At 38.5% G+C, this 24935-nt stretch overlaps 1 protein-coding gene across 1 annotated transcript in view; it reads right to left on the bottom strand.

Moving 5' to 3' along the window:
- Positions 1-7232: 7232 nt before the first annotated feature.
- The window catches only part of ANGPTL5 (angiopoietin like 5), a 51915-nt gene continuing 34212 nt past the window's right edge, over positions 7233-24935 (bottom strand). The window contains exons 5-8 of the mRNA XM_053705587.1: positions 18330-18430; positions 16796-16916; positions 13902-14087; positions 7233-7708 (exon numbers count right to left, since the gene is read on the bottom strand). Coding sequence (XP_053561562.1) covers positions 7389-7708; positions 13902-14087; positions 16796-16916; positions 18330-18430 — 728 coding nt within the window. The 3' untranslated portion in view covers positions 7233-7388. The remainder of the gene's footprint in view (positions 7709-13901; positions 14088-16795; positions 16917-18329; positions 18431-24935) is intronic.

The following is a 24935-nucleotide window of genomic DNA, read 5'->3' as shown; positions in this document are numbered from 1 at the left end:
GGTGTATTGGGTGGGTTTATTTTTTATGTTAGGGCTTTGGGCCTGCAATAGAGCTAAATGCCCTTTTAAGGGCAATGCCCATCCAAATGCCCCTTTCAAGGCAATGGGGAGCTTAGGTTTTTTTAATTAGGCTTTTATTTGGGGTGTTGGTTGTGTGGGTGGTGGGTTTTACTGTTGGGGAGGTTGTTTGTATTTATTTTTAAAGCTAAAAGAGCTGATTTCTTTGGGGCAATGCCCCGCAAAAGGCCCTTTTAAGGGCTATTGATAGTTAAGTTTAGGCTAGGGTTTTTTTTATTTTGGGGGGGCTTCTTTTTTTATTTTGATAGGCCTATTAGATTAGGTGTAATTAGTTTAAATATCTTGTAATAGTTTTTTTTGTGATTTAGCTAATTTAATTTATTTAATTGTATTTAATTTAGGGAATTGATTTAATTGTAGTGTAGTGTTAGGTGTTAGTGTAACTTAGGTTAGGTTTTATTTTACAGGTAAATTTGTATTTATTTTAGCTAGGTAGCTATTAAATAGTTAATAACTATTTAATATCTATTCTACCTAGTTAAAATAAATACAAATGGCTTGTAAAATAAAAATAAACCCTAAGCTAGCTACAATGTAACTATTAGTTATATTGTAGCTAGCTTAGGGTTTATTTTATAGGTAAGTATTTAGTTTTAAATAGGAATAATTTAGTTAATGATAGTAATTTTATTTAGATTTATTTAAATAATATTTAAGTTAGGGGGTGTTGGGGTTAGGGTTAGAATATTGGCTGCAACGTTGGGGGCGGCAGATTAGGGTTTAATAAGTGTAGGTAGGTTGCGGTGACATTGGGGGCGGCAGATTAGGGGTTAATAAATATAATATAGGTTGCGGCAATGTTAGGGGTGGCAGATTAGGGGTTAATATTATTTAACTAGTGTTTGCAAGGCGGGAGTGCGGCGGTTTAGGGGTTAATATGTTTATTATAGTGGCAGCGCTGTCCGGAGCGACAGATTAGGGGTTAATAATTTTATTTTAGTGTTTGCGATGCGAGAGGGCCTCGGCTTAGGGGTTAATAGGTAGTTTATGGGTGTTAGTGTACTTTTTAGCACTTTAGTTATGAGTTTTATGCTACACAGCGTTGTAGTGTAAAACTCATAACTACTGACTTTAAAATGCATTAGGAATCTTGACGGGGTAGGGTGTAACGCTCCCTTTTTGGCCTCCCAAGACAGATTCGTAATACCAGCGGTATGGAAGTCCCATAGAAAAAAGGGATTATGAACTTTACGTAAGTCGATTTGCGGTAAGGCCAAACAAGTGTGCCGTACACCTATACCTGCAAGACTCGTAATACCAGCGGGCGTCAAAAAGCAGCGTTAGGACCTGTTAACGCTGCTTTTTTACTTTACCGCACAACTCGTAATCTAGCCGAATGTTTGTTAGTATCTGACCATCACATTCAAAATCTAAAACATAGTATTCCAAGTATTGAGGAGTTTTTCTGTCTCTTTTAGGGTAACGTGTATTATGGTCACTCCCTGCCTGTCCATTGTTCTCACTCTTCAAAGTTTCTATTTCAGAAATTTGGACTATCTCTGGACACTCAATTTCAGTCTGATTAGTCTTTAGTATAGTGGGTGCATAGCCCTCCCTATGGCACTCCTCATCATCATGTAACAGATCAGTTTGAGTCTGTCTTTCAACAACTTTCTTTGTGATAAACCTCACAAGCCTGTGTTTAAGGACCTTTCCAGTGTCTGGATAAAACACTAGATAAGAGGGGCTGTTCTTGTCATATCCAATAAAAATCCCTCTCTCACATTTTGAATCTAGTTTCTTTCTGTCATATTTGTATGCAAAACATTTTGACCCCAAAACTCTCATTTTAGAAAGGTTAGGTTTTTTGCCTGGCAAACGGTAATAAAGGGTTTGTGCTAACCGGTTATTAAAGCACCTGTTTCGAATATGAGCTGCAGTCATTGCTGCATATGTCCATAACTCTTTTGGTAATTTACTCTCAACTAACAGACATTTTGCCATTTCAAATAGCGTTCTCCAATTTCTCTCAGCAGTCCAATTTCTCTCAGTAAGGTGCTGAGGTCTCGTGTCTTATGCCTCGCTTACTTAGCAGTGACTTAAAACTATTTGCTACAAACTCAGTACCATTGTCAGATCTTATACATTTTAAGACTCCATATGGGGCTGTGTCAGCAATAAACCTTTCAGTGGCTAACACTGCATCACTCTTGTTTTTCAGAAAATATACAAATACTGCACCAGAATAATCATCAGTGAATGATATTGTGTATCTGAAACTTTTCTAGCTTGTGGTTCTATAAACCTGCTAAATCAGTATGTACTAGTTCTAATGTAGCTGTGGTTCGGGTATGAGGTTCTCTGTTCCTACTCTGAACAAACTTTCCCTGAGTGCAAACTTCACAGTTTAGACTAGACTTATCAATCTTACCTTTAATTGTCATTCCTTCTACCACATTTTGTAGTTTTGCAATATCATCATAATTACAGTGACCTAAAATTTCATGCCACATTTGAATATCATAACATCCATGACAACTGTCATCATTTTCAACAAAAGTATTCAGATAGTAAAGTCTACTGTATTTCTGGATCGCAAATTTGGTACCGTTCTTATGAATGAGTTCATTCCTGCCTTGCTAGAAGTTAACTGATGCTCCACTGTTTGTTGTTGTCTCTACAGAAAAGATGTCTTGAGGGTATGTAGGTATGTACAATACATTCTTCAGTGTCATCATCATTCGGTTCCCCTCGCTGTCAAGTACACAAACCTCCGTATTGCCTCTTCTCAGTGCCACGCCTGTTGTCTTTTTCCCATCTGCGAGCTCCATTGTATGTTTCTCCGGTTTAAACGTTTTGTCAAAGTTCTTAAACTTTCCAATATCAGTAATTATATTTGATGTTGCTCCTGTATGAACCATTAGTCCTTTTGGTATTATCCCATCTAGCTGGTTATCTTTAATTTTGAAAGCAAATGAGTGTCTGTCGTCTGCGTCATCTGTTGCTTGTCTGACATTGTCTCTCTTTTTGCTCCTGCAATTTGCATCTTTGTGTGTTGAACTCTTGCAATAGCTACACCACAGTGATTGACCTTTATTTGTATTGTTTGAATACTCTCTGGCCCTGTGTCCCCTTTTGCCACAATTGTAACAAACAATGTTAGAGTCATTTTTCACTTTAAATCTTGAAGTTTTAACACTTTTAACACATTGAGGCCGAAATATCAAATGTCTGTCGCCCCTGTAGACTCGGGGGTGTCAATCAACCCGATCGTACTTGATCGGGTTGAATTGTGGCGATTCCTGTCCACCTGCTCAGTGCAGGCGGACAGGGTTATGGAGCAGCGGTCTTTAGACTGTTGCTTCATAACTGCTGTTTCTGGCGAGTCTGAAGACTCGCCAAAAACACGGGCCCTCAAGCTCCATTCGGAGCTTGATAAATGGGCCTCTAAATCTTCATTTGTACTAGTGCGGTATTTTTCAGTATCCTCAAAACTTCTCGACTGTGTTTTAAACTCTGCAAAAGTTACTTTTCCATCACCCTGTGTAATGTGTATGGCAAAAGGTTCACTTAAAGGGACATAATAATCATATGCTAAATCACTTGAAACTGATGCAGTATAACTGTAAAAACAGAAAAATATCACCTGAGCATCTCTATGTAAAAAAGGAAGATATTTTACCTCACAATTTCCTCAGCTCAGCAGAGTAAGTTCTGTATAAAAAGTTATACTCAGCTGCTGCTCAGCTGCTGGTAAAAAAAAAAAAACATGAAGAAATGAACAGCAGCATCAACAGTGCTGAGGTCATGAACTCTTTTACTGTGATCTCATGAGATTTGACTTAACTCTTGTGAGATTTCATTGTAAACTTCCTTAAGTTGAATAGGGAACTAAGATGAGAGTGCACGTAAGTTCGCTCCTTCCCCTGTCCCGGGACAGACATACTGATTTGTTGCTTAGAAGTCCTTTACAATGGGATGTGGCTACTGAGAAACTTTTGAGGTAAAATATCTTTCTTTTTTACATAGAGATGTTCAGGTGATATTTTCGAGTCAGCTTTTTACAGCTATACTGCATCACTTTCAAGTGTTTAAACATTTGGGTATTATGGCCCTTTAATGTTTCTCCAGCATTTCTCAGTGCTGTAATGGCTGTCTCTGCATGTATAATATAGTCTGTCACACTCTCATTTACAGTTTTCTGAAGAGATGTTAGTTCAGTGTATAAACTAATTATGCACGGCTTTCCTTTACCTGCATAATAGTCTCTCAATATTTGAAGAGCCTTTCTTCCATTATCAGCTGCTTCTCTCATAATCAGAGACAAACTTTTATCATCTAAACACTGAATTAATTCAGCATTAGCTTCCTCATTCTTACTGTGATCTTCATCCTCCTCTTCACTGTCTGCAGGCACACTCAGGATGGTTTCTTTCAGCTTCAGCCATCTCAGATGTCCCAAGAATTTAGTCTCCCAAAGTTCATAATTCTGTTCATCTCCATCAAAGCAAAGTCTGCTCCATCGGTTTCCTGCATCCCTCCTGGGCCCATAACCTGTTGCCATTCTGTTATTATTAGGGTAGGATAACCGGATATATAAATTATTTTATATAAATATGGAGGAAAAATAACACAGGCACTTCTTGCTTCTAGGTCTTTATTATACTACACTGCTTCCTGTGTCAGGAGGAAGGAGGAGGTAACAACATAAAACTTTATTTACCACTTCTGTTAACATACAATGTATATAGGCTACAACACTGTAAGAGCACTTTCAGTTTATATCTTAACACTAGTCATCTGTACAGTTATGGCCAGTCCACTTTTGTAGAACATTTCATTCTTTAAGAGCTTTGTAAAATTGGCAAGATTGTTTTATTATCTAAACTGTACTTAAGTGGAAGTATCTTCAAATCCTTAAACTCTGGGGGTGTCCCAGAGTCTTAAAAAACATTAAAGGGGCAGTAAACCTAGCAAATAATGTTATATAATTCTGCACATAGTGCAGAATTATATAACATTAGCTTAGCACCAGCTTTGTAAAGCAAAGGGTTAGATTGATATTTTACAATATCTATTTAACCCTTTGCTTTACAAAGCTGGCGCTAAGCTAATGTTATATAATTCTGCACTATGTGCAGAATTATATAACATTATTTTCTAGGTGTACTGCCCCTTTAAACATGTGACTCCCTCTAACCATGGGGGCAGCCATTTTAGAACTTAGGTTACACTGCAGGTATCTTAAAGGGACTTTGTACACTAGATTTTTCTTTGCATAAATGTTTTGTAGATTTTCCTTTTATATAGCCCATCTGGGAGTGTAACAATGTATAGATTTGTTGATTTTTTAATACCATTGTGCTGATTTTCAGACTCCTAACCAAGACCTAAAGTATCAGATGTAGACCCAAGTCTAAAAACTCCTGCTTGCTCCTGATTGTGTAATGGGTAGGGATGGGCGAATGTGTTTATATTCAAATTCGAATGTTAGAATGAATGTTATTGTAGAAATTCGATTTACATAATAGAATGTTGATAAGAATGAATATTCTTAAAAATTCGATTTTCGAATGTTATTTACAGTTTTCAAATGTCACATTCGAATTCAAATGTCACATTCGAATTCGAATGTTGCATTCGAATATCACATTCAAATTCGAATATAACATTTATAAAACACAATTGTAGACTAGAAACACTATTTTGAATGTCACATTCGAATCGAATAACACATTCGAATCGAATAACACATTCGAATCGAATGTCACATTCGAATTCAAATATTACATTTATAAAACACAGTATTAGACTAGAAATACTATTTTGAATTCGAATGTCACATTCGAATCGAATATCACATTCAAATCGAATATCACATTTGAATCGAATATCACATTTAAAACACAGTATTAGACTAGAAATACTATTTCAAATTCGAATGTCACATTCGAATTCGAATATTACATTTGGAAATTGAATGAATACATAGCTAAACATTCTATTATTCGAAAGAATATTTTTTTTCAATAAAATTCGAAAACGAAAATTCGAAAATAGAACGTTAGAATGCTATATAAACATTCGAAATTCGATTCGAACGAACAAATGTATCAAAATTTGTTTTAAATTTCGAATTTTTACACACATTCGCCCATCCCTAGTAATGGGTCTCTTCATATGCAGGGGGGGTATGTTCTTCCTGCTTTATCAGTCCCTTTCAGTGGGTGTCCCAGCCTAACCTAATCAACAGTGCTAAACTGGGGGCTTTTAAGTAAATTTTAGAATGGTTTTATACTGGGTTTTTAGATTTTTTTTATCAGTGCATATTCTTCTTCTTAGTAGTTTCTATTACATGCAGTAATATGAAAATTGGTATATACTGTCCTTTTAAGGAGAGTTGCTACACATGTGCAAACAGGTTAGCACTGGAATGCAATGAAAGGCACATTTCAACATGGCGGCATACATGGCTAGAGCAAGGCAAGGAATATTCTCAATATTATGCTTCTAAATTTAATTAGGGCTAGATTACAAGTGGAATGCAATATTGCGCTTACGTGAGCACAATATTTACGCTCCACTCAGTAATACCAGTGCACTCAGTAATACCAGCCTGGAAGCCAAGCACGCACAAGAGTGCCCTACCATAGGCTTCAATGGGTGCCTCATTTTCATGCCGACAGACACGGCAAACCACTTAACGCAGCGCAGGGGGCAAATCGCGCAGCGTTGGGCAGCAATAGATAAATATATATGTATATGATTATACATATATTAACACATAAATATATATGTACCTGTATATATGCATATATATTTATAGTGAAAACACAGTCCCCCATTGACATCCATTTAAAGGCACTTTCAGTGCCACCCCACATCCCCTCACACATACCCTCACTTTAACCCCCTTATAACTGCTTTGCAACGTTTTTTATTTAAAAAAAAAAAAAGATGCTAATATTTTTATTTAATGGTAATCAAAATTGCCCCATTACGGGCGCACATTAAATAACCAGCCATTACAAGTAGCTGGTTAATGTGACCGCGTGCTTGCGCTTTCACTTTGTGCTAGAAATCATTAACCAGAGATCAGATCCCAATTGCCCCCAAAATAAAGGGGACAGTAGAGCAACATTAAATAAAAATATGAGAATCTTTTTTATTTTAATAAAAAACTGCACAAAGCAGAATTTATAATAAGGGGTTAGAGTGAGGGAATGTGGGGTGTTTGAAAAAAAAAAACGGCACTGAAAGTGCCTTTATATGGATGTCAATAGGGGACTGTGTGTTTCACTATAAATAAATATGTATATTAAACTATTTACCTTAGTTGAACTTCAAACGTTATTCATTGCTACAAACAATCATTTAAAGTAAGGATAATACATTCTTCTAATTTTCATTGACACAGATTTAATTTTAACAGGTAAACCATTTTCTTCCCATGTTTTCCAGTGAATGCCTGATATATCCACATTTCTTGTAACTTGATGAACATCATTAAGGTTTGCTAAGCCACATTTGTTAAACCACCAGCCACTCCGGTTATTCACCATACTGCAACTTTTAACTAAAGAGCCATTCTTGGAGCAGAAGGGGTTGCATCCATCATTGTCCATATCAAATGTGCTGAAAGGCATTGCATTTTGATTGTCTTCTTTTTTGTAACCTCGAATAGCATCACCTGCATGAAAAAAATGGTTTTACGCATAAATATAGGTATCAACTCTTGGTGAACTGTATATTACAGTGGCTAAGAACATAATTTAATCTGATTAATATAATTTCAATTAATGTATCCTTAAAGGGACAGTCAACACCAGATTTTTGTTGTCTAAAAAAATAGAACATTATTATTATTATTATTATTATTGGTTATTTGTAGAGCGCCAACAGATTCCGCAGCACTATAAACAAAGGGGGAGTACAACAAAACAATTATAGGGTAGAGGGCCCTGCCAAGAGTTGCACTGTTGTAGTCAGCTCTTAAGAAGGGGAACTACAAACAGCTGGACTTTTAGGCTTACATGCTAAGAGGGTTCAGGGGATTGCAGTGGAGGAGAGGAACTGGTAATAGGAAAGGTTAGCGTAGGTTGTATGCATCCCTGAACAGTAGAGTCTTTAGGGAGCACTTGAAGCTTTTAAAACTAGAAGAGAGTCTTGTGGAGCGAGGCAGAGAGTTCCATAAGATGGGAGCCAGTCTGGAGAAGTCCTGTAAACGGGAGTGTGATGAGGTGACAAGAGAGGAGGAGAGTAGGAGGTCATGAGCAGAGCGAAGGGGACGGGAGGGAGAGTATCTGGAGACAAGGTCTGAGATGTAGGGGGGAGCAGTGCAGTTGAGGGCTTTGTATGTAAGAGTGAGAGTTTTGTGTTTGATCCTAGAGGCAAGAGGAAGCCAGTGAAGGGATTGGCAGAGAGGCGCAGCAGATGAAGAGCGACGTGTAAGGAAGATGAGTCTGGCAGAGGCATTTATTATGGATTGTAAAGGAGCTAGGCGGCAGGTGGGGAGACCAGAGAGGACAGAGTTGCAGTAATCAAGGCGGGAAAGAATAAGAGAGTGGATTAAAATCTTAGTTGTGTCTTGTGTAAGGAAATGTCTAATTTTAGAGATGTTTTTAAGGTGGAAGCGGCAGGCTGTAGCCAAGGACTGAATGTGAGGAGTGAAGGAAAGATCTGAGTCAAATGTGACCCCGAGACATCGGGCATGCGGGGTAGGGGTAATGATGGAGTTGTCGACAGTTATAGAGATATTGGGGGTGGAGATTTTGGAAGAAGGGGGGAAAATGAGGAGCTCAGTTTTGGAGAGATTTAGCTTGAGGTAGTGAGAGGACATCCAGGAAGAGATGTGAGAAAGACAGTTAGTGACACGGGTTAGCAAGGAAGGAGATAGTTCTGGTGCAGAGAAGTAGATTTGGGTGTCATCAGCATACAAGTGATATTGGAAACCGTGGGACTTAATAAGGGAACCTAGTGATGACGTATAGATTGAGAAGAGAAGGGGACCGAGGACAGAGCCTTGCGGTACTCCGACAGAAAGGGGTGACGGGGCAGAGGAGGCCCCAGAGAAGGCTACACTGAAGGTACGGTTTGACAGGTAGGAAGAGAGCCACGAAAGGGCTGTGTCACAGATGCCGAAGGATTGGAGGGTTTGGAGCAAAAGAGGGTGGTCGACAGTGTCAAAGGCTGCGGACAGATCAAGGAGGATAAGCAGAGAGAAGTGGCCTTTTGATTTAGCTGTAAGTAGGTCGTTGGTGACCTTAACAATAGCTGTCTCTGTGAAGTGATAGGGACGAAATCCAGATTGCAGCGGGTCAAGAAGGGAGTTTAACGTAAGGAAATGGGATAGGCGTGCATATACTAGTTTTTCGAGAAGCTTTGAAGCAAGAGGGAGGAGGGAAATTGGGCGGTAGTTGGATGGGGAGGTAGGATCAAGGGAAGGTTTTTTGAGGATAGGTGTGACCAGTGCATGTTTCAATGAAGAGGGAAATGTACCAGTGCTGAGGGAGAGGTTGAAAATGTGTGTTACTATAGGGGTAAGGGTAGCAGAGAGAGAGGGGAGCAGCTGTGAGGGGATAGGGTCAAGGGGACAGGTAGTGAGGTGAGAGCGCAGTATAAGTGCTGAAACTTCTTCCTCAGTAACAGGGGAGAATGAACTAAGTTTCAGGTTATGAGGGTTGTGGTTGAGTGAGAGTATTTGAGGGGGGAGAGAATGGAATTGTGTTGAGAGCTGATTTCATGTCTGATGGAATCAATTTTGTTAATGAAGTGACTGGCAAAGTCTTGAGCTGACAGAGAAGTTGTATTAGGAAGTGGGGGAGGGCGGAGGAGAGTATTGAAAGTGGAGAACAGACGTTTTGGGTTTGAAGAAAGATTAGAGATAAGAGTAGAGAAGTAGTGTTGCTTGTGGAGATTAAGGGCAGAGTAGTAGGAGTTCAAGATGAATTTGTAATGAAGAAAATCAGCTGAACTCCGTGATTTTCTCCAATGCCGTTCAGCAGTACGGGAACATCTGCGTAGGTACCGTGTCAGAGGAGTATGCCAGGGCTGGGGATGAGTGTTTGATTTCCTAGCAGTGGTAAGAGGGGCGAGATTGTCAAGGACGGATATAAGGGTGGAATTATAGTGGCAGATAGATTGTTCAGGGCAGGAAAATGAGGAGAAGGATGAGAGGAGCGGTTGAAGGGAATTAGCAAGTTTTTGCTGATCTAAAGACCTAATGCTTCTGTGAAGTTTGGTGTGAGGAGTAGAAGGTGGGAGAGTTGTAGGAAGGGATGATATGTTGCAGGTAAGGAGATGGTGGTCAGAAAGAGGAAAAGGGGAGTTTGAGAAGTTTGAGAGAGTGCATCGATAGCTAAAGATCAGGTCAAGGGAGTGACCGTCTTTGTGAGTGGGAGAATCAGTCCATTGTGACAGACCGAAAGAGGAAGTGAGTTGCAGAAGTTGTTTAGCAGATGAGGCAGTGGGATTGTTAAGGGGGATGTTGAAGTCACCAAGAATGAGGGCAGGGGTGTCTGAGGAAAGGAAATAAGGAAGCCAGGCAGCAAAGTGATCTAAAAATTGAGTTGGGGAGCCAGGGGGGCGGTATATGACTGCAACACGTATAGAGAGGGGAGAGAATAACCAAATCATGTGTGCTTCAAATGAAGAAAATTTATTTATTACCCATTCCCCAGTTTTGTATAAGCAACACAGTTATAATATTACATGAACATGTAAAAGGTGTGGGTAGCACACTTTTAAGTTTAATATGCAAATGTGTATATAATTTTGAACAGGTGCTACCTAGAAAAAGTCAATATAAACAATATCAAAAAGAAAGTAGATACTCCAAAATAAGGAGTTTCTAAAAGTCTCGGAATAGCCAGCACAACTGTACAGAAATGAAAACAAGGAGAAATACAATATACCAAAAATACAAAACACACTTTATTGTACTAAAATCACACTCATACAAGGGATCCCTGTATTCACACACATATCAGGCCGGCTAAAGGAAGTCTGGTGCACCGAGGTAAAGAGTACGATGACATAAACAGATCCACTGTGAAATGTTATTCATTTATAATCCACATTGGAATGAGTCAAGCAGTAATATGATGATCAAGTTATGACTCACAAAGTGCCACAAAGCCAGGTAAACCAGGCATCATCCCCAACAGGAAAATACAACAAAAACGTTAGCATGGAAAGGAGGAACCGTGTACCTACACGTATTAATAGGTGTGACCACCGTAGAAGCGTTCCTTCAGCGAGAGAAAGTCAACAAGGTTTTACCTGTATCTTTTACGCGAACGCTCCACCTGCCTTCACTGCTACCAGAACGTGTTGTCTTCCGGGGTGATCCTTGGCATGGGGGGATCCCATGTAGAAAACAAGCTGCAAAGCACCGACAAGTCAAGTCGCTCGTTTCACTCCTTCATTTGATGCAGCACGGAGCATCTTCCGGGTGCTGACATCATCTAGGATACGATACCTTTTTATTAGAAACAGGCGTCATACAGTCATGCCCTCATTGGTTAATTCATTTATCATTTGTCAATCGTTGCAGGTCCTTATACCAATTCTGATTGTTATCAAATGGTAACATTTTTGCAACAATAATAAATGTATATAATGAGGCATTTCATGTAACCTAAATGGCAATTCTATCCATACAGCTGACATTTATGGTAAGAATTGCCATGATGAATTAACCAGTGAGGGCATGACTGTATGAGTTTGATTTTAGTATAATAAAAAAAAAAAAGTGTGTTTTGTATTTTTGGTATATTGTATTTCTCCTTGTTTTCATTTCTGTACAGTTGTGCTGGCTATTCCTAGACATTTAGAAACTCCTTATTTTGGAGTATCTACTTTCTTTTTGATATTGTTTATATAATATTACATGACTTGACAACAAAACCTACTTTTTTCTCCATACTTTTTTTGCTGCATTAAACACATAAATTAAGGCATGATAATAAGAATGACTGTCCAGCATTTCTGCAAGATAATTTAACAATGGATTATTTTCCAGTAAATCAGAATTTCATTGTGAAGGGCATAGTGTGGGTTTTCATGGGGTTTTATAATTCAAATCCATTACAAACAGTTTGAAAACCCTGACCATTAACTAATGCTTTTTAAATGTATTTGTATAACAGATCATTTTTCCTAGTATTCCAATAAGTAAGAAAACACTTTTATGGTATTTTTTTCAAATTATTTTTTGGCTCTTTTATTTTATCATATTGATACTGCTGAAAACACATTTTTCTTGTATTAAGGTATTTCTAGGGTTTTACAAATTAACACCAACTAGAAATAGGCTTTAGGTTTGTGCCAAAAATATCTGCAAAACAAGAGTAAAATAATGACGTAAAAACACACGACTGTGACATGATTTTTTTTTTTTTACAAAGGTAAAAATAAAGCAACCTGGAAAAGGCAAAAATTGATGTGACCAGCATGATTCCAGATAATTAAATTAAAGTAATCTAAGCAATTAACTGTCAATAATCTACTACTCTGATCCATCAATGAAATCAAAAACACTGGAGCGGAGACGTGCAGTCTCTTATACAATAAATAAGAAATACCTTTACAAAAGGTCATTCCTTAAAGGGACATGAAACCCAATTTTTTCTTTCTTTCATGATTTAGAAAGAACATGCAATCTTAAATAACTTTCCAATTTACTTCTATTATCTAATTTGCTTCCTTCTCTTGATATCCTTAGTTGAAAAGCATATATAAAAGAATAGTTGCTGCTGATTGGTGATTGCTCATAAATGCCTAATGTGATTGGCTCACCCATGTGCATTGCTATTTCTTCATCTAAGGATATCTGAAGAATGAAGCAAATTAAATAATAGAAGTAAATTGTAATGTTTTTTAAAAAAATTGTATTTTCTATCTGAATCATGAAAGGAAAACTTTGGGTTTCATGTCCCTTTAAATTAGCACCCTGGCAGGCTCTCCTACATGATAGGTTACCAGCTTTCAACAAATATATTAATGCCTTCATTAGAATACTTTGCACCATTACCAGAACTAGCATAGCAAGACACTGGAAAACGGGTGTGCCTACATGGGCGGAAATTTTGTCCAAAATCAAACAAACATACTGTATGTATGAATCAGCCGCTCAGGTACAAAATACCCCAGATTCCTTTCAGAAAGTATGGTACTATTGGATGTTAGGACAGGAAGATGAGGGAGCAGTATTGACAGATCCCAACCCATAGAAATAAGCTCCTAGGGGTAATGGGAGGGAGCAGTGGAAGTACATAACTTTGGGTGAATAGACAAGACCGTGATGTGGTGGCAATTATATTATATTAACTTATATGGAACGACTTGTTCATGTTGTAGGTTTTTATTAGTTGTTTTAAGTTTAAGTTTGTTTTTATTGATGTGATTGGCCAATAATATTGAATTGGGGAGTTATTTATTTTCCTCCCCAAGTTTTATAAGTCAACCACCTGTCCCTTATTAAACTGTTGGTTGGCCTTAGAGGTGAATACAGTGCTACAGGGGCATTATAATCATCCTTACACCTATAAGGACACAGAAGATGGAGCTTGGTGCAAAATAAGGACTTATGCCCTATAACTAGTAGTGACTACTTGTTAGCACTACAGAGAGATTCTGAACTCTTACTACAACCATGTTCCACTTTAGTTACATGCTTGTAAGGGCCAGATGACCTGTTGTCGGCCTATTATGATCAATTTGTTTTGTATCTTAATTTCAAATGCTTAATAAAAAGATTTAATCTAAATTAGCATCCTGGCAATGCCACTGAATATTGAGTATATTATTTGGGTATATTGACTTTTGAAAGCTTTTAATAAAACACAGAAATAGCCACTCAAAATAAATGAAAAGACATTTACCTGCTGTTCCGGAGTAACGCCCTACATGCATAATAAAAGAATTGGTTTCGTCTTCCAGCCAGAAATTGTCATAAGATGAATAAGCAGAGTTACCATCTTCATCTTCAAATGCAATATTCAGCATGAAGCTTGTGTTTTTCTGATTTAAAATGCAAAATGTCTTCCTCAGTCCAAGCCAGAACTCCCCTGTGGGTACAGAACAAGTTACAGGCAAACATATCAGGGACTGAATATCATTATTACATGGGACCCCTCAGTATTAAGTATTACTGGGTTATTTCTAGACATGTGCGTTTCGTTTCATACCAAATCAAAATTTGGACGAATTCGCCAAATTCATAGATTCAAATCGATTTGAATTTCCGAATTACCCTAGCAACGAAACTAAATGAATCCGAATGCATTTGTAACAAATAAATCCGAATTAGTTTGGATTTATTCATTACATTCGAATGGCCATAGTCTAATCACAATTCAGTATAAAATTTTAATTTAGTGAGATTTAGTGAGATAGAACAGTGAAATAATACCGTTTGTGTAACTTGGAACCATCTGAATCAACATAACACATACCGAACTTCTGATTTTACGAATCGAATCCAAAATGAATACATCTGAATACATCTGAATTTATTCGAATCCAAATGAATCCGAAACGAATACATTCAAATGTATTCGAATTTGAATTGGTCTGAAACTAAATTCAAAAAAATCCAAATTGGTCCGAAACGAACCGAAACATATTTTTCCGCTGTGCACATGTCTAGTTATTTGTGATTAACAAACCTTTCTGGGCTATAGTAAATCATGCTGAAATTTAAATTTATTTGCTTACAAATTATGTTAAATTATGCAAACATTAGAATGAGGGGGAAAATTCTATGGGTTCCATGTATCAAACTGTGGGCCGACGTGGTCCTCACTTAGGAACCTGTCCACCAATGTTCAGGGAAATTGAGAAACATCTACTACCCGCAATAAAATTGGGATAAGCAAATGTCCACCTTTCAACAGTCAGAACTTGACGACTTCAGAGTTATGAAACCTTCCTCACTATAAACATAGTGTATTCCTTTCTGCATATGTTGGTGTGAACATCATTGGTGGATGAACAGTGTAAGGGGCCTATTTATTAATGTGCGAGCGGACACCATGTAGCGTATCATGTCCACTGCACATCGATAAATGCAGACAGCATACGCTGTCAGCATTTGTCATTGCACCAGCAGTTTTTGTGAACTGCTGGTGCAAAGCCACCCCCTGATTTGCGGCCAATCGGCCGGCTAGCAGGGGGTGTCTGTCCACGGCCTCAGAGCAGGCGGACAAGTTATGGAGCAGCGGTCTTTAGAAAACAAGGGGTCATTCGGAGCTTGATAATTCGGCCCCTAGGTCTGATTTCAGCAAAGTTATTTGTAAAACCAACAGAATCAATTTTAGCATTGTTTCAGCTACAGTTAGCAGATGGTACTCGAGCCAGCTTCTCAATTAGCACTTTTATTTTAACACCCTAAGGGAACCACTGTACAATATCAAGTGACTATAAAGACCAGGAAACAGTATAAGCTGATTAGTGGCAAAGTTGTTTTATATGGATGCATTGGTTTCCTTTTTAATGTTATTGAGGCAACATAGGAGACAAGAATGTAAAAACCAAGAACGTCCATTACATCAGTGTTTCTCAACCACGGTCCTTAGTACCCCCAACAGCCTAGGTTTTTATTATAGCTGAACCAGTGCACAGATATAGTAATCAGCTGATCAGTAACCATGGTTACTAACCCACCAGCTGTTTATTTCACCTGTGCACTGGTTCAGCTATAATGAAAACCTGGCCTGTTGGGGGTGCTTGAGGACTGCAAAGGTTTTTCCTACTAAAAAATCAGAAGTGCCAAAGGTGCCAAAGGTGTGTCTTGATGATTAACAAAATAATTGATAATATGATATGAAATTGGCATGTTTGATGTTTTCTATGATAAATGCATTGAACATTGATGGCCTTATGTTACTAGCAGTATGCAATGGTTATATTCACATCCTGGGCCCCATTAATTCTAAATTTTTGCAACAAAAAGTGAAATGACACTCTTTTGTGAGTCTCACTACTACATTATGTTGAACCCTAGAAAGATTATTGCTGCTCTTTCGTATAAAATTTGTTGCAACAGTTTGATTCAGATATCAACAGATAAAAGCCCTGATTAAAGGCTTTGAAGACGAATTATGAATGCTTGTAAGTCTTAGATTCAATAGCGGTTACAGAAATTATCGGAAAACATGATACTAAGGGGACGATTTATCAATGTCTGGCGAACATGATCCGCTGTAGCAGATCATGTTCGTCAGACACCGCTGAATGCCGACAGCATACGCTGTTGGCATTTAACATTGCGCAAGCAGTTCTGAAATGCAATGCCGCCCCCTGCAGATTTGCAGCCAATCGGCCGCTAGCAGGGGGTGTCAATCAACCTAGTTGTACACGATTGGGTAAATTGCTGTCCGCCACCTCAGAGGAGGCGTATGAGTTAAGGAGCACCTGCTTCTTAACTCCTGTTTCTGGCGAGCCTAAAGACTCGCGCGGAAACAGATGCATTGGGGCTAATTGACTGTTTTATAAATCGGCCACTGAATATTTCCAATTAAAAAATACAGTTCCTCATACCCCTCATCAGAAGGGGTAACACAAGGGATATTTATATATTAGCTTTAACTTAATTTTAAACAATTTAAACATCTTTTTCACATTTTTTAATAGATACCCTTTAGTGTGGATTATAAACAAAAAATTAGTACAATGTCATTTTAAATAGGAACTTTTTTAATATATATATACTGTATATATATTAGCTAATTGAGCATTAATATTGTTTCTAGAGAGCATATTATGGGATCATTACCTGATAGATCACCAAATCCATTTAAATATTCAAGCCAAGTTCTTCGGAAATCAATTGTACCATCCATTCTTTTTTGAATAACTGTCCAACCTCCTCCTTTGTAATCCATATCACAAAATGCCTAGTTGGAAGAGAAATGTAAGAAATAATACAATAGCAGATTATACAATATCAGAAATGACAAAGAGGGGTTTATTTATTAAAAGTTTATTCAAAAATAAATAACAAGGCCCTTCCTATGTTTCTTTTCCTATGTTTTCCTATAACACATTGTTAATATTTTATTCCTTGCTAACAAATGTTATTGTGTTATGAATATTATGAATGTGCTTTTGTTGTTAACTGAATGGGTGGGCTGTATATAAAGTAGAAGCTTTTAACTAAAATGTAACTCTTCACATTGTTATAGCATGGAGAGGGGAGTAGATTAAAAAGTAATTCAATAAAATGTAATTTTATAGTAATAGTAGACCTTTTAAGAAAGCTTCCAACAAATTTAAGAAATTCTGGCTACAAGTACAGTCATTTTAATCAATCAGTTTTACTAGAAACAACAATAGATTTCTTATGTTTATTTTGCTAATAATCAAATGTAAAATTATCTCCACGTGTTGGTTGAGCCACCCCCTACTATTTGCTACGTTTTACTTCATTTTGTCTAAAGACCAATACAATTCATCTCATACTATGGGGTAGATTTACCATTGTGCGGACGGACATGATCCGCTATACGAGCGGTGGTATACGAGTTAAGGAGCAGCGGTCTCAAAACAGAGGCATTGGGGCCGATACGTAGCTTCTTAAATCAGCCCTATATTAGATAAGCTAGACAGTGCTGACATAAGACTATTTCCTAGGTTGCTAATCGCCCTATAGTGAGACAGAACCTGAGTATGCACAGCAACTTCACTGTAGGCTCCCAAGGAAGCACACCATTGCCCAGCTTGTGCACAGTCTTTGTCTATATTAAACTTTATTGACTAGAGCTGGAACCAGTCTAGCAATAGAGATATTAAAGGAAATTAAAGACTTTTAGATTGTAAAATATTTTTTATTAATTATGAGATGTGAAAAAAACTGTGCATATACTTTCATCATTTATTTTCCTTTTCCTTTACTGTAATTTGAAAATCGTGGGTTTTCCAGTTCCTGAGTTTCTATTCTCTTCTGCAGAGGGCAATTAAGGAGGGATAAAGAGTGCAAACTATGTGAAATATAGCAATGTTCAAGGGACTTTAAACCCTGTTACGTAAATAGTTACTTTAATAATGCTATATTCCATACAGCTACTGTTTGTATACTTTGGGCTAGATTACTATTACTATTTATCATTCCCACTCGCGTGTTAAGAAGTAAGCTTTTTGTGCGCGGGGGGTATCGTACGTATTGCAAGTTGAAAGTAAAAAGTTTTCAAACAAACGCTACCCTAGTTGTATTCAATATCAAAATATATTTTTTATGTTTCTTTAAAGTACTGATAGTAACTTGAAGTCTATGAAGAAATTGTTTTGTTTTTCCTTTTTTTTTTTATTACCTCAAATGGGAAATTAGTTCCTTCAGGTTGTATTATGTACATTCCACTTGGAGCTTTTGAAATGGTGCCAACAGTGTCTTTAATATCAGTGCAATCAAAACCTAAATGCATGGTAAAATGAATAGGCTTTCATTTCAGTTATAGCAATCACTTTCTGTTGACAAAAAGCAAAAAGAATCAGTGTGATTAAAAAAAACAAGAACAAAAAACTAAAACAAGAACAGTTGTATTTATCTGAGGACTATTTTCTTAAAGGGACACTGTACCCAAAATTTTTCTTTCGTGATTCAGATTGAGCATGAAATTTTAAGCAACTTTCTAATTTACTCCTATTATCAAATTTTCTTCATTCTCTTGGTATCTTTATTTGAAATGCAAGAATGTAAGTTTAGATGCCGGCCCATTTTTGGTGAACAACCTGGGTTGTCCTTGCTGATTGGTGGATAAATTCATCCACCAATAAAAAAGTGCTGTCCAGAGTCCTGAAACCAAAAAAAAGCTTAGATGCCTTCTTTTTCAAATAATGATAGCAAGAGAACGAAAAAAAAATGATAATAGGAGTAAATTAGAAAGTTGCTTAAAATTGCATGCTCTTTCTGAATTACAAAAGAAAAAATTTAGGTTCAGTGTCCCTTTAAGATTGGGACTTGGCTAGGAAAGTTATTTGGAGCATTTTTTTTTTTTTTTTTAAACAATTTTTTATTGAGGATTGCAGAATGTACAAGAAATAAACTAAAGGCTTGACATACTTACAAAAACAAGACATATTACTGTCGTATAGCAGGAAGAGAGAAGAAAAATAATACATCTGTCTTTAACTAGCATAGACCTTCATAGACATTATAGTAACCTGAAATGTTATATGTAATAGTCTGGACTATTGGTGCGCCTTTGTCATAGTATCCTCATTTTTTTTTTATAGTGAAGGGGGTATAGGAGGAGTACAGCGGGCAAAAGCCGCTCTGATTTGAAATATCTGATATCTGGGGCAAAGAGATATATGACCGGAGCTGGATATATTACTGTACAATTATGAGTATTATATGTAGTATAAATCTACTTTTTGTCTAATAGCCTGAAATATGGGATGGTCTATGACTGCTGAAGGGTAAGGTGAGTCTATGGGAAAAGTTAGCACTCATTCATGACCCAGTTTTAACCAAAATAACATTATAAACATGTACATAAAGTTTGTATAATACATAATACAATTTTGGGACTTACTGATCATAGATGAAGGAAGCTCTACAGGAGTCTCTAAGGTGTGATCAAATGCCTATTTACTAATATATCTCCCTACACTCTTCAAAGATTTATTGCTACCTCGGCCGCCGGCAGCATCTGTATATGTACAGGCTATATAGGTGTGAGAGTGAGGCTTGGTGTTATGCCCTGTCACATATAAGCTAAATGGCTCTTTAAATTTAATAGTGACTAAACAAAGGTTAGGCTTCAATCTATAAGAGAAATTAAGGGTCCCAAAAACTTCAGTATCTCATATGAGATTAAGATAGATGTGTGAGTTTACTAAAACTTAAAGAGCTCTGTGTGTCATACTTGTAACATATATGCATCAACCTCCAATACAGACAAGAGATAAATACAATAAACTGTGGAACCTTATCTCATCCCAAATCTCATCCCAAATTCAAACTGCATACTATAATGAGCAGAGAAATAAAGAATTTCACACTATTCTTAACTAAATGTCTGCTCAAGGAGCAAGAATAACAGAGAGAGTAACAAGCAATACAATCAAACTTGGGGGAGAGGGGAACATATATGAAAAAAAAAAAGGAAGAGAAAGGAAGAGAAAAAAGAGAAAAAAGTTAGGGGGGGCTACTGGAGTGCAGAGTAGGATTACAGGCATATGCAAGTATATAGGGTGTTCAACCAACTCCAGACTGTTCACCTTTAGAGCAAAATGGGGTGAGAATGAACAGATGTCCAGAGAGTTTGCGTAAGCCCCACATTTGTGTTGGTATAAGAACCGCTGGAGTCCAGGTGTTGTGACTATGCAGGGTCAAGTCCCGCAATGGCAGTTCCTCTCCCTTGTGGCTAGGTACTGTCCAGATGAGAAGGCAGGGAGAATAGGGGGCTGGAGTGGTTACATATTTATGGGGAGTGTGAAACCAGCGATGAGGGAGAGTCACAGCTAGAGAAATGTCATGTGTCGCCATTGTGTCATTTTGATTCATATGTGTTTCACCATCTCTCATACCGCAAGCTCCATCTGTCACAGAAGGGGTCTCCACGCAGCTGCAATATGCCGTTACTTGATCTTCCTGTGGTAGCTGCATGGCGAGCTCCCATACTGCCAACAAGCTCCGTTTCAGGTCGATGAAATGCTCCTCCGTGTGTTTAAATAGTAAGTCCTCCTCTCCATCGACGAACTCCATATTCTTGGGAGCTTAAGATAAGAAAAACTTATACACTGCTAGGAAAGTGTATAACGGGTCCCAGTCTCTGGTATTATCTGGCGGGAGGTCTTTGGCCCAGATATCAGAGGGGGGGAGAAGGGGGGGGGGATCGGCCGCCCTGAATATGAAATAAGCAATATAATTTTTGTTTGTTGAGCCAGATCTTTCAAGTAGGGAATACAGCAGAAAGGTATTGGATCTGATTCTTTTCTTCTCTTCCCGGCTTGCCTGCGGCTAGTGATGAGGAGTTGTGCATAAGTATCTCAAATCAGTCTGCAGGACAAGTGCACAGATAATGGCGGCTCAGATTGTCAGGCATTCAGGGCAGCTTCATACAGGAGCTTTATGTCAGAGCTTCCATCGATCAGTATCAATCAAAGGTGCTGGCACTAATACCATAAAGTAAGGTAGAAAACAGTGATTATCTTTCCAGAAAATATAGATAATTGAGTAAAGAAGGTATGTTTAAGCAGGAGCTTCCACTAAACATTGAGCAAAAAGAGGCTGCTTCTAGGGTGGTAACAAGCTATTATGCTATTGTTCGTTCCCAGGTTGAGCGCTTCTCTCTTTTTATTTATGCAAATTATGACACTAAGGGAAGTCTCCCTAAGTGTGATGCGGGAATCCAGACGTGGACCCGTTGCTCAGTGTGCCTAGAGGGATATGGCTGCACCTCACTGACGAGGCCCACAATAGGCCGAAACGTACGTCTGGGGTTTTGCTGTTTCTCTTGTTCAGAAAGGGATTGCCTGGTATTTCGGGGCTGTACTGTACTGTGAAGTCAGGATCAGACTGATATGCTACAGGAAAGTTCTTTTCTGTGAAAGGCACATATTGAGCAAAAAGAGGCTGCTTCTAGGGTGGTAACTAGCCATAGAACAAGCTATTATGCTATTGTTCGTTCCCAGGTTGAGCGCTTCTCTCTTTTTATTTATGCAAATTATGACACTTAGGGAAGTCTCCCTAAGTGTGATGCGGGAATCCAGACGTGGACCCGTTGCTCATTGTGCCTAGAGGGATATGGCTGCACCTCACTGACGAGGCCCACAATAGGCCGAAACGTACGTCTGGGGTTTTGCTGTTTCTCTTGTTCAGAAAGGGATTGCCTGGTATTTCGGGGCTGGACTGTACTGTGAAGTCAGGATCAGACTGATATGCTACAGGAAAGTTCTTTTCTGTGAAAGGCACATATTGAGCAAAAAGAGGCTGCTTCTAGGGTGGTAACTAGCCATAGAACAAGCTATTATGCTATTGTTCGTTCCCAGGTTGAGCGCTTCTCTCTTTTTATTTATGCAAATTATGAGACTTAGGGAAGTCTCCCTAAGTGTGATGTGGGAATCCAGACGTGGACCCGTTGCTCAGTGTGCCTAGAGGGATATGGCTGCACCTCACTGACGAGGCCCACAATAGGCCGAAACGTACGTCTGGGGTTTTGCTGTTTCTCTTGTTCAGAAAGGGATTGCCTGGTATTTCGGGGCTGGACTGCACTGTGAAGTCAGGATCAGACTGATATGCTACAGGAAAGTTCTTTTCTGTGAAAGGCACATATTGAGCAAAAAGAGGCTGCTTCTAGGGTGGTAACTAGCCATAGAACAAGCTATTATGCTATTGTTCGTTCCCAGGTTGAGCGATTCTCTCTTTTTATTTATGCAAATTATGACACTTAGGGAAGTCTCCCTAAGTGTGATGCGGGAATCCAGACGTGGACCCGTTGCTCAGTGTGCCTAGAGGGATATGGCTGCACCTCACTGACGAGGCCCACAATAGGCCAAAACGTACGTCTGGGGTTTTGCTGTTTCTCTTGTTCAGAAAGGGATTGCCTGGTATTTCGGGGCTGGACTGTACTGTGAAGTCAGGATCAGACTGATATGCTACAGGAAAGTTCTTTTCTGTGAAAGGCACATATTGAGCAAAAAGAGGCTGCTTCTAGGGTGGTAACTAGCCATAGAACAAGCTATTATGCTATTGTTCGTTCCCAGGTTGAGCGCTTCTCTCTTTTTATTTATGCAAATTATGACACTTAGGGAAGTCTCCCTAAGTGTGATGCGGGAATCCAGACGTGGACCCGTTGCTCAGTGTGCCTAGAGGGATATGGCTGCACCTCACTGACGAGGCCCACAATAGGCCGAAACGTACGTCTGGGGTTTTGCTGTTTCTCTTGTTCAGAAAGGGATTGCCTGGTATTTCGGGGCTGGACTGTACTGTGAAGTCAGGATCAGACTGATATGCTACAGGAAAGTTCTTTTCTGTGAAAGGCACATATTGAGCAAAAAGAGGCTGCTTCTAGGGTGGTAACTAGCCATAGAACAAGCTATTATGCTATTGTTCGTTCCCAGGTTGAGCGCTTCTCTCTTTTTATTTATGCAAATTATGACACTTAGGGAAGTCTCCCTAAGTGTGATGCGGGAATCCAGACATGGACCCGTTGCTCAGTGTGCCTAGAGGGATATGGCTGCACCTCACTGACGAGGCCCACAATAGGCCGAAACGTACGTCTGGGGTTTTGCTGTTTCTCTTGTTCAGAAAGGGATTGCCTGGTATTTCGGGGCTGGACTGTACTGTGAAGTCAGGATCAGACTGATATGCTACAGGAAAGTTCTTTTCTGTGAAAGGCACATATTGAGCAAAAAGAGGCTGCTTCTAGGGTGGTAACTAGCCATAGAACAAGCTATTATGCTATTGTTCGTTCCCAGGTTGAGCGCTTCTCTCTTTTTATTTATGCTTCCACTAAACATGTCTGCTCTCTCTAACAGCTGGCTCCGCCCCCCTATTTGGAGCATTTTTAACATTTATCATCAAATATTTCCACTAGAAAAATAAGTAAATCCAATCTAAGGTTTTTGGAAAACATTTTTTTTATTAAAGGGATGACATATTGAAAGACCAACCGTAAAATATAGTACAAAATGGGAAGAAATGGGCTAAAGTAATGGTCGACATAACAGTTGATGAAAGAAACAAGAACTTAATAATTGAGGAAAACAAATAAAGATATATAAAATGGAAAGAGATACAAAACTTAGGAAAAGAAAAGCTGAAAAGGGATGGTGGGAAAAATACAGTAATGGACAGAGTGATAGTGAGCATTGTCGAGGTAGGTAAGTTGAAAAGGCAATGATAAAGGGCTGGACAGAAACTAGCACCATGTTCATAAGGGTGGAGAAGACTTTGAGGTGAAGAAGTTGTGAATCGGGAGAAGAGAAAATTAGAAAGGATTAGAAAGAGAGAGATTTAGAGATAAAGAAAGAGGGTAATAGAATAGTTAAAATATAGAGGTGGTGGAAATTGTGGGGCAATATATTATATATATAATGAATTGGGGTAGGGAGAGATACTAGGGAATGAAGTTGGGACAGAAGCAGGTAAGGTAAGTTATGTAAGAAAGCTGATAGAGAGTGCTGGATGGAGTGGAGAACAAATTAGTTAGAATTAATGTGGGTGCACTGGCAAGAGACAGAAATAATCATGGGAAGAATTTAAAAAACTGTTTCCAAACAAAGCAGAGAGAGAGGGATACATGATGAAAGCAGAAAGGAAACAAGAATGAGACAGAGGGCAGTGGGAGAGAGAAGAAGAGAGACTGAAAGAGAAACTGTAAAAGAAAGATAAGAAATATTTAACATGAAGGGAAAGAAGGAGATGAAAGTAAAATCTGAAGTGAGAGAGAAATCAGTCAAGAATTTCAAAGGCAACACCTGCAACTCAAATCCCCTGAAAGCAGGAGGCCTGGAACAAATAAATAAATGTGCTTCTTAATCATGATATCAGGAAGGCTTCTTACATTTCCCAAAAAGTCCCCTACACATTGTACAACTCTAATCTGTCTGCTCCTCCCACAGATCATCAAAAACTATCTAACATCTATGCTTTATTCACAGATCACCACATTCCCATATAATGTATCTACACCCTGCACAGGCCACTATGCGCCTCCTCACCCCACAGTTTATCATGCACATACCTAGCCTCTATGATCTACCTAACCCTCAAATAACTATCTCTCCTCGCAGACCATCACACACCTGTCTAACCTATCTATTCTCTTCTTTATCTATCATACCATATGTATTCTATACTCCATGACACTGTAACCTCTTTAACCTTTCTCCCCTCGCAGAGCATTGCAGGCGTGTATATATAGAAAGTGACAAAATAAAGAGATCTTATGTAACTGCAAGATCTGACC

The sequence above is a fragment of the Bombina bombina genome, chromosome 3 (assembly GCF_027579735.1).
Source record: "Bombina bombina isolate aBomBom1 chromosome 3, aBomBom1.pri, whole genome shotgun sequence".
NCBI lineage: Eukaryota > Metazoa > Chordata > Amphibia > Anura > Bombinatoridae > Bombina > Bombina bombina.
This window is presented reverse-complemented; position numbering and strand designations above follow the sequence as displayed.